Source organism: Poecilia mexicana, unplaced genomic scaffold, assembly GCF_051168715.1.
Source record: "Poecilia mexicana isolate PSO_F unplaced genomic scaffold, ASM5116871v1 scaffold_5, whole genome shotgun sequence".
NCBI classification, from domain to species: domain Eukaryota; kingdom Metazoa; phylum Chordata; class Actinopteri; order Cyprinodontiformes; family Poeciliidae; genus Poecilia; species Poecilia mexicana.
In genome coordinates, this window is record NW_028263374.1 from 8,397,215 (window position 1) to 8,407,335 (window position 10,121).

General features: G+C 41.1%; 1 protein-coding gene and 2 non-coding genes across 3 annotated transcripts; all 3 read right to left on the reverse strand.

Moving 5' to 3' along the window:
• Window positions 1-80: 80 nt before the first annotated feature.
• Window positions 81-8,119, reverse strand: nop56 (NOP56 ribonucleoprotein homolog). The gene is made up of 12 exons (XM_015009392.2): window positions 8,027-8,119; window positions 7,313-7,402; window positions 7,119-7,233; window positions 5,891-6,055; window positions 5,496-5,694; window positions 4,268-4,455; window positions 3,067-3,218; window positions 2,763-2,863; window positions 1,787-1,935; window positions 1,473-1,594; window positions 1,095-1,214; window positions 81-810 (listed from the first exon to the last, which is right to left on the reverse strand). Exons 1-12 carry the CDS (start codon window positions 8,027-8,029, stop codon window positions 610-612), a joined length of 1,605 nt encoding a protein of 534 aa, XP_014864878.2. The 5' UTR covers window positions 8,030-8,119; the 3' UTR covers window positions 81-609.
• LOC148159622 (small nucleolar RNA SNORD57) lies at window positions 1,297-1,365 on the reverse strand. Its single transcript, XR_015762970.1, has one exon. It is a non-coding gene; the product is annotated as a small nucleolar RNA SNORD57 (small nucleolar RNA).
• Window positions 3,302-3,421, reverse strand: LOC148159623 (small nucleolar RNA SNORA26). The gene has a single exon (XR_015762971.1). It is a non-coding gene; the product is annotated as a small nucleolar RNA SNORA26 (small nucleolar RNA).
• Window positions 8,120-10,121: the final 2,002 nt, after the last annotated feature.

Below are 10,121 nucleotides of genomic sequence, written 5' to 3' on the forward strand. Positions count from 1 at the left end.
ATAATATTTAACATTAGCAGCCTGCTGTGGTAGAGGTGATACCGACTTATATTCTTGGTGACACTTTAAAACACAGAAGCTTCGACATACATTTTATTACAAAAATATCACAAAAATTCAAGGCATCTTGAATAAGCGCAACTTGGAGGGATTTTAAAACAAGATTCACTGAAAGGTTCCTCATAACCGAACAGATCAGGGAATTCCTGGACTTAACACTGGTAGTTCACTTTCTGGCAATCAGAAATCAGACACCTTCCTAAAAACAAAACTATAAAAACACAGGACTGATTCCATTACGTAGCACAGAATAAACCGGTGAAAGCTTTGCGTTTCAGGCATGTGCTTTACTGGAAATGTTTGGATGAGTCTGCTATTAAATTACATGGCATCTGGATATTCCACATAATTCAAAATCCTAAGAGTAGCACAGCCTCACAAATTAGCAGGGATATCTGGTTCTTAAGGCTGGAGGTGCCAAATGTTTCCTCAATTTGATACAAAATATATTTACACAGAATTATGACATTCATAAGCATTTATTCTACATAAACTAACCTCGGTTACGTACAAAATAAAACTGTACACAAAAATAGAAAGTCTTTGTCACTAATTCGCCTCCTTTTTCTTCTTCTTTTTCTTCTCAGACATTACTGGTTCTGGAAGTTCTTCAGTTGCTTCGGCCGCCAACGTTTCGCTCTTTCGTTTCTTTTTCTTGACTGGAGTCTCCACGGCCTCGGCGGTCTCCTCTGCAGCTTGTCTTTTCTTTTTCTTCTTCGCTACGGGCGTGTCATCTTCTCCGTTCTCCTCCTTAAAAAGGAAAAAAATGTAAAGTTTTAGTGATTGTTGAAATGTATTTTTAATTCTGATGGTTACTAGATTTCCTGTTTTGATTAATTGTAATTGTCTGACTCGCTTCAGTGATCAAGCCCATTAATAAGGACCAGCCAATGGTTCGGAGCCAGAAGTTGATGTTGCATGTCGTACACTGAGAACGGACCACTGACGCGGGTCAAGTCTCAAATCTAAACATGCAGCAAGGGCAAAAAAAAAAAAAAAAAAAAACAACAAAAAAAAACATGAAAACGGCTCACCTCTGCTTCGCCATTCGTTTCCCCGTTTTCTGCGAGTTCCTGCTGCTTCTTCTCGCGCTTCTTGCGTTTCTTTTCCTTCTTCTCTTGTTTCCGCTTCATTTCAGCTGCTACATCGGTAGCCTGAGGAGGGGGAGGAAGATAAACCGTTAAAATCAGCAGTGCCACATCGGATCGGATAGTCTCCGAACGCGCTGGAAATGCTGCATCAGGCTCATTAAATCAGTTTTTGCCCTCACCGTGATGTCAGGGGAATAATTTATCATCATTTACAGCATCGTTTAGACATGAAGGCGACGTTAAAATTAAAGCTATGCTAGTCTCCAAGAATTTATAAACTTAGAGAAGTTGGGGGGGGGGGGGAACAAACAAAAAACTCACCTCTTTCACAGCCTCCTTCATGACATCCATGTTTTTCCGTGGAACCTCTCCGGTCTCGTAGAAGGACAGACGCTCCTCCACCTGTTCACGCAGTTTGTCTCCAAACACGCTGGTTGGGAGCTCTGGAAGGCAGCAAAACAAATAATCAATGCAGGGACTGAAGCAGGTTTAACTTTCTGCAGAGCATACGCAACCCTGCTCAGAAAGTCACATCTCAACATCAACCTGACGGATGAATGCTGTTGACGAAAAATGAAAGCATCATTGTGGTCGCCGCTACGTTTACGACAAAGCGGCGCTTCACAGTAGCTCACCGGAGAAGCAGTCGATGCGCGAAGCGATGGTGCATTTGTTGGCCAGGTATCTGGAGATGCGGCCTTTGTTCTTGGCGGCGGCGCGCCCGATGAAGGTGGAGTGGAAGATGAGGCCGTATTTGGGCGTGTTGCCTCGTGTCTTCAGAGCTCTGAGGGAAGACGCAGGTGCTTTTTCACACGACCGGCAGAAACCAAGAGAGCTGCTTACTGGAAAATATGCAATATTAGAAAGAAAGAAAAACAAAACAAAAAGAAAAACTCTGGTATTGTTATTAGGAGCTCTCTCTAGAGTTTAACCCCTTAAATTTTCAGCCTAATCAAAGCTGTGGAAGCACCGACAACCTTGGAGCTAAAATGCAAAAGCTTCTCAGCAGCTGAACAACACCCTCTTGTGGACAGTCAACACATAAATGAATAACCTTAAAGGTTTCAATAGCAGCTCCAAAAAAAAAATTGTATCACCTGCTCAAAGCTAATCAATAATCAACAATTGGACAAATCTGCCATAAAATTCATGTAAAATTAGACTTTTAGACCTTCCTGTGCAATGAATTTATATTAGTTCATTTTATTTTAACATTCTAAAAGTCTAAAAATTATGATAAATGTTTTGCCTCAGCTAAGAACAGAGCCAAAGTGTTCATCTGTGAATAGTTAGCTTTTTCCAGATCAGACCTTTAAACTACTTAACAAAAAAACTAATTAAATTGCATTTAAAGAGTAGCAGCTAAACAATGACTAAGAGTCAAGCATCTGTCTTTATAACCCTCTTTATAGCAGAAACAACTATCTTCATCGGAGCTCGTCGGTGTTCTACCTCGGCGCTGCTGTGGCTGCTCAGACTGTGGGGCTGCGTTAGAGTCAGCGGGATCACTCCGGGGGGAAGAGCTCCTCCGGTCACCCTGCTCTGCTCCGGCCCAACCCTGCCATCACTGCAGCCACTTCTTCCCCCAGCAGGGAGGGGGCGCCCCAGTACCTGAACAGGGCCTTTTCCGCTCCCAGGATCTGAACGGTGGAGGCCGGGTACTTGGCCAGGTTGGTCAAACTCCCGGCGTGGGAGATCAGTCGGGCTCCAACCTAAAGAAAACAGCAAAGGTAAGAAGGTTTTGACTTTGCTGAAAAGCTAAAAGTTTGAGAGTTAAAGTCAAGCTCTGCATATATTCTCAGGACCATCAGCACCAGATTTATTTCTCATCACACAGATTCAGGGGATTGACAGATTTTGGTAGAACATCATCGGTCCCACGCGCCATCGGGCGCGGATTTCATCTGGTGCTCACCACTTCTCCGATGAGGGCGGCCAGGTTCGGCGCCACCTGGCTCATCTTAGAGCGGAGGTACTCCTGCAGCTCCAGCCTGTAGGCGGCCAGGGACACCACGCGGTTCGAGAACCTCTCGATGTTGATCAGGTCGATGGGTGAAATGTCCATACCTGAGGAGGATGAGGGGAGGCAGTCAGGAGACGATGGGAGGAAAAGCCAAACGTTTTCAGCAGTAATGCCGTCTTTATGTCGAGGTTGTTTCTCCCGACAGGATCCGCAGTGAGGACTGGAGCCGTCACTACAGGTTTATGAGAGACTCTCTCTGCCCCCCTGTGTTCGGCACCAAGGACAATTGGGGGTCCAAGGTGGGCAAAAAAGGGGCTCGATAACCAACACATTTTGTCCCGTCTACTGGAATCTTACACACACTACACTATGCTAAAAAAGAAAAAAGGTAATTTATTTATTTTTACCTTTTTTGAAACTGAAAGGTGTGGCATGCACATTTAACAAGCCGACTGCTCGGCGCAGCAGGTTTGTTTAAATTTTATTTCTTTGTCGTTGATGTCTGCTGGGTACTTTCTGAGCTTCTGAACTGTTATATTCAATTCTGTGCAGAATAAATAAATGCGCCATAATTTGGCTGACCTGTAACTGCTGAGGCATCTCCAGTTTACACAGCTGAGTTTTACTGGAGTTCAGGTGGAGTAATGCCGAGCCCGGCTACACCGAGAAAACCGTATAAATAAAAACCCTACAAAACTCTTCCAAAGGATTGATGTTCCACTCCGCTTATTAGCTGCAGCTTTGTCCTTTCAGTGTGACGCAGTAGCTACAGACTTGTTCTGTTTCTGTGAATTGTCCCCATCAAACACAATGAAACGCACGTCAGCGTGTCTACATTCAGAGCTCATGAACAGGAACGTGCGTTAACCGTGCTCCATTTGTTACTACAGCCTCACCGTGAGATTAGAGGTTCAAGTTTTATATAAATGCAAAGGAAAGAGGCCTGAATGGAACTGCATGCCAAACCTTTTAACTATTCGATAAAAAAAAAAAAAAAAAAAAAAAAAACCTGGAAAATACACATAATTTTCCATACAAGCTTCTCTTCTTTAACGGCGCCCATGAATGATTTATTCGGCCACAATTAACGCCGCAGCTGCCCAACCTTCACCAGCGCTCTGGTGTGGGTCGCGCTCAGATTCAGTTCGCTCACCCATTGAGGAACGCGATGCGTCCAGGATGGCCTGAGCCTTGGCGCTGTCCATGACCACTTCCTCCAGACTCTCCAGGCTCTCCTCCGACAGCTCCTTCCTGTTGCCGATGAGCTGAGCCAGGCGGCAGTACATCGAGTTGTCCGTCACAATTTTGATCAGCTCCGGGAAGTGGTAGCCATACCACTCACTGCCAAAAAAGAAACCCCAAATATAAACAAAAGACATCAGAACCACAGTATAAATAAACCTATGACTAACCAGCTACACCTTCATTCACGATGTCTCACCCAACAAAGCTGCCTTACCAGACATCAGCCAGCACTGCACCAGTGTTGGAGATTTATGTACCTCCTGTTTCTATACAGACAGTATTCTGATGCTCGGTCTGTGGTAAGCATGAGGAGGATTAGGTGTGAAAACTGATCACTGAACAAAAGGTCATGATCATGCAGTTCCGTAAAAAGCTCAGGAAACTAATCAAAACCAGGGCTGCAACTAACGATTAATTTAATAAACCAATTATTATAATGACTAATGTGATAGAAAAGTCTGCCGCTTTGTTTTTGTTTAACTACTTAAGTTTTTTTTATATAATAGAATTACATTAAAATATGAAAATTTACTTAAAAAAATAAAGTAAATGGTATTGCATTTTTATTTCCCAAATGAAAAACATCACTTTATTATGAAACTGGAGGAGTTCAGGGTAGAACATATTTACAAAACCTTTTTTTTTTTTCATCTTAAATGTAAAAATGTACAAGGTTTCCCCCAATATATTATAAGCCTGGCGGGCCACCAGGCTTTACTTGTGCCCCCACCAGGCTAAGTGCTGCTAATTTATTAAAGTCTTTTTAAAATGTTTGCATTTTTTAAGACTTTATAGTTGGTGTTCAGGTATTAATCTCCAAATATTTCAATAACACATAATTGTCAAGTGATATTTTCAAATTTCCTGTAAACTTTAAACATTTTTAACTCAAAAACATGACGAGCTGCTAGCGCCCAACCACCAGGCTTAGAAAGTTTCTGGAGGAAACTTTGATTCTATATTTTTTTTGTACAGTCTTGGCTTAATTACTGGTCTGTTGTGTTTATCTTTTAGAAAATTACCTTTTCCAGAGTCTCTCCAGTTAACAATTAACCAACCACTAAATTAGTTGACGATTATTTAAATAACTGATTCATCATGATTAATCGATTGGTGGGTTTCCACCGTAAACCCACCGGACTCGCATGGAGAACGTGTTGATGTCTTTGTCGAGCTGGTCCAGCAGAGCGATGGACTGGATGATCATGTTGTCGGCCCGGTTGACGTTAAACTTGACCTTGGCTCTGGAGTAGCTGTGACCCAGACCCAGCTGAGCCTTGGAGGCGGCCTGTGCCGTCAGACCCTTCACCAGGGAGTGAAAGTGCAGGCGCACACCTGTCGGGATGAAAGAGACGGGTTGAGACGTTTCACCGGCAGGTAAGACAAAGTGAAATCTTCTTGTGGCTGTTCAGATTTTCAGTATAGACCTTCATGAGTTTCAGGATAAGGATGCATCACAACAGACCACATAAAAATAATTATCTACTTTTGCCTTTGTTCCAAACTTGCTATTTTTTGGTTATGATCTCACCTCTGGTTATCTCAGCCACTGCACCTCCGGTCTGTATGGAAATACTGAATTCCTCCTGAAGAGCAGCTCCGATTTTGGCATCGGAAACCCCCAAAACCGCCTTCTTCTTTCCAGACAGAGAAAGGTTTGTCTCCAAGAACAGCTTGAGGTCTGCATGAACCACACCTGCACACAAACCAAAACGTCAGATTCTTGAGCCAATCGAATCCAGACAAACATTAACCACATAACAAAAAAATATATAACTAACGTTGCTTTCCTCAGATGTTCAGGGTCAACATTAGGTTGTCATCACAGTAATTCAGTGGATTGACAGATTAAAGTGCATCATTACAGCTGAGGAGCAGAGATGAACCAAGACTGACTGGTTATTGGCAGATTTTTACACCAGATCATGCTGCTGCTTTTTTAAAGGGGCAGTATTTTTTTTTCCAGGCTCATGGTGCCATTTTATACCATAATCAAGTAACTATGTTACCTTCAGTTGTTATAAAAATGTTGCATATATCAAATGTAACATAAGAAATTTTACTTTGTAGTTTAACACCTTAAAATTGGGTCTCTGTCAAATTTAAAAACTACTCCTCTTTATGAAACTCCACCTTCAGAAAGTCACCACAACATAGCTCTTCTATTCTATTAACTAGCATTACATTGAGACGTTCATATGAGCTCAGCAGATGCACAGTTCCACCAGGTATCTGCCGATTTTCGCTGGCTAGTCTGAACGAGCTTCCGATTCGTCAGTCGGAAGCTTGGAAACCACATCTCTAAAGAAGAGCTACTTCTCGAAGGAGGCGCTAGGTCCAACAAATGTCCTGCACAGCACGGTTGCCAAGGGAGATTAAAGGATTTCTCAAACAACGCAAGAAAGAATCATGGCAACATTTCAGACGTTTTATTTTAAGAGGGAGTAACATAACATGATATAAAACTAAAAAAAAGAAGTAAATTTTAGATCAAAGTGCAGCTTTAGCAGGGGTGAGATTTCAGAAATGAAAGGGAATCTATTTTATAATTAAGCTTCTCCGCTTAATCTTTGAAGAATTCAGTATATTATGGAACTCGCAGGAAAATATCAGAGAATACAAGGTCAGATCTGGGTGAGTTTTTAAAGATAAACTGCTTTAGCAGATCTAATTGATAAAAATCTGCTGTGATCAGTCGAATCAGTGCAGCTCTGCTTAGGATACCCTACATTCTCCTGCAGCAGCTGTAACACACAAACCTTCAGAGATGGCGTTCATGTTCTCCAGGGCAGCCTGCGCAGACTTGAAGGGGAAGAAGGCGGCCAGGCTCACCATGCTGTTGAACTTCCCGAGACTCAACACGCTCTCCTCCACCTGTCAAACACACACACTGTGTGAGTCCAGCGCATATAGGAGCACCGCGCCACAGAAACACACACAAACACGCACTCACCTGAGGTAGCAGCATGCCGATCTCCTCCACCTCTCTGACGGCGAACAGCGCGTAGCCCGAAGCATGCTCGAACAACACGTGCAGCAAAACCTGCAGAACGGAGATTTACGAGATTGAACGACTAAACTCAACAATGACAGCAGGACTGGGGAAACTTTCCGAACAGCGGAAGTGTTTACAAGTCCACACGTGGTTACCAATCTGATATTAAAAGACTTAGTTTGGGTATATTAAATTTAATTATTAAAGAATAACTTAAATAGAACAATGATTATCGTATATAGTTTAAATGTTTAATAGACTGAATAGCATATCGATCCATGTAACAGGATAGTCCTCATGACGAACCCACGTGTTGGTCTAGGCCTTCTGGAAGATGCTACTTGCTAGTTTTTGCTAACAGCCCAACTAAAACTCAGAATATTAAGAGAGAGCACATACATGCTTTTGTCTAAAGTGGTGCCACTAACAAAGGTACACGTATATTTATCCCAAGTGATTTACATACGTCTTGGTAATAAGGAAAAAAGTTTAGTTGCTAATATTAAGCAAAGGTTGCTAACCGCGCCTCAACACTACAGAAGGCCTACAACTGTGCTGCAATAAACGCACAAATATAAGCAAACATTCCCGTGAAATATAAACAATTAAAAATATTCCATAATTGCTTTATCTGTTATCTTACTGCCAGCAGATTTATCACCCTAAACTTACCATTTTATTAGGGAATAAGCAGAACCACGCAATGCGTGTCTGCTCTGCTTGTTCACCTCTGAGGAAAGAGACGGCGTAGACGTTTCAGCACGTTGCAACGTGCTCGAAACACCGCGAGATCTACACAACACCGCGAGATTCCTATATTTTCTCCAAGATTCAACAGATAACAAAATAATCATTGATATCTTTTATTTATTTAATCATGGATATTTTCATTTTGGTGAAAAACAATGTTGTTTCATAAATTTGAATAAACTCAAATTCACTTTCATGTTTTTTTATGCCTTACGGGCAGACGTGGTCCAGTACTGTATGAGGTTAAAGGCAGAACCTTATTTGGGGTCTCATTTCTGCATTATGTTTTGTTTTGTTTTTTGGTCTGATGTGATATTCTAGATATAATTTTCATTTTTTTTTTAGATAAGAAAAATAATAATAGTTATCAGGAACAAAGGCTTGAAAACATCAACCTGTGTGTAAATAATTGATACAGTGCTCTCGGGTTTAAAAGAATGACGACTCTCAAAAATAAACTCTTCTGCTTCTCCAGCTGCTAATTTCTGTTGAGTTTCTGGATTTTTCTTTTACAGCTGGCAGAAGTGATGAATGATATGTTCGTAAAATCTTATCACAACATATATAGTGGTATTTATTATGATAATAAAACTGTCAATAAAAAAGTATATATAAGGTCCTTTTTAGGCAAATTCTCCTCCTAAAAAAATTATTCATTTTGAAATAGGCTTCTTCAGGGCATCAGTTACACAAAGAAGGAGGGATCTTATAGCTAAACTGCTCATAGTAACCGAATTTAACAATATCTTCAAATGTATCAATATTTACTGAAGCTCCCAATGAATTCAAAATGAAAAAATACTGTCAGTTCAGACGATACTGTAAATTTTAGGGATTTTCAAACATGATTGGGAATTTATAATTTTCACAAAAACTCAAAATTCTTTTCATGATTAAAAATCTTTCACAATATTGATAAACATTATAATAAATACTCCTCCCTAGTTGCTCTCAGTCCATTGGTTCTTGATTCAAAGTGAAAAATGAAGGTGGTGATTTAAGCATCTTCTAGTCTCAGGAAAGTGCTCAATTTAAATGAACTTTACCAATACCGACTTAATTTGGTGAAATATCCAGTCAGAACTGTATCAGAAGCTTGTTGAAAGAAATTAAAATCAAGCGGTTTGTGTTTTTCCAGTCAAATATTTAAATAAATCTGTGTATAAGGTTAGCCTTGTGTGGAAGAGAGAAAAATCACCATGAATTCAAACTTGCACTGCCAGTTCTTGTTTTCTAAATTCATTAACATTATTTGTTGTGCAATCATTGCACCCTGGGCAGAGAAAAATCACAAGTAAACACACAAAATTCAGATGCCGAGAGATGGAGGAATGTCACAATGATTTCTCCGTCCCGTTGTCGCTTGTCATAAAAAGTGCAAAAGAAGACGCGTGAAGCTGTGCACTTGACTCGCCAAGTACAACAACAAAACTATTTTCAACTGGACGTTCCTCCTTCCTGCAGACCCCGAGTGCCATTTTGCCACCATACAGGAAAACAGTCGAGTGTCATATTTCGGAAAACATCAATAAAGCTCTTCAGAGTCCTGAAACTCCCCAGCAACGGATATGCAGGGGTCTGTATGTGCGCAAGCACCCGTTGCAGGCGGGTTATAAATGTCACTGTGTCTGATAATAACTTGGAGAAGTTAATTTATGACTGGCCTCCTTGGACAGATTGTCCCCTGTTTTTCTATTTCTTTCAGCTATTTGACCCAAAAGAAACTGTAGGACACATTAGTATGTCGTTAAGACACATTCTGAGTTGGTTCATTGATGTAATGGACAAGCAATGATAAATTAATTTGAGAAATATTGAATTTGCCTGTGTGTTTTAAGTGAAATAATGCACAGGGGAGAGGGATGTAAGTTAATCTTGACCCCTGCTGACATTATCTGTGTGCTGATTTGTCATTCTGACAAGCAGCCCGGTGAAGTTATTACCCTAATAAAACAAAAAGCCAGATTACCGAGTAACGTCTGTGTTTCCAGGAGCCAGGAGGAGAGTCCTTGAAGGA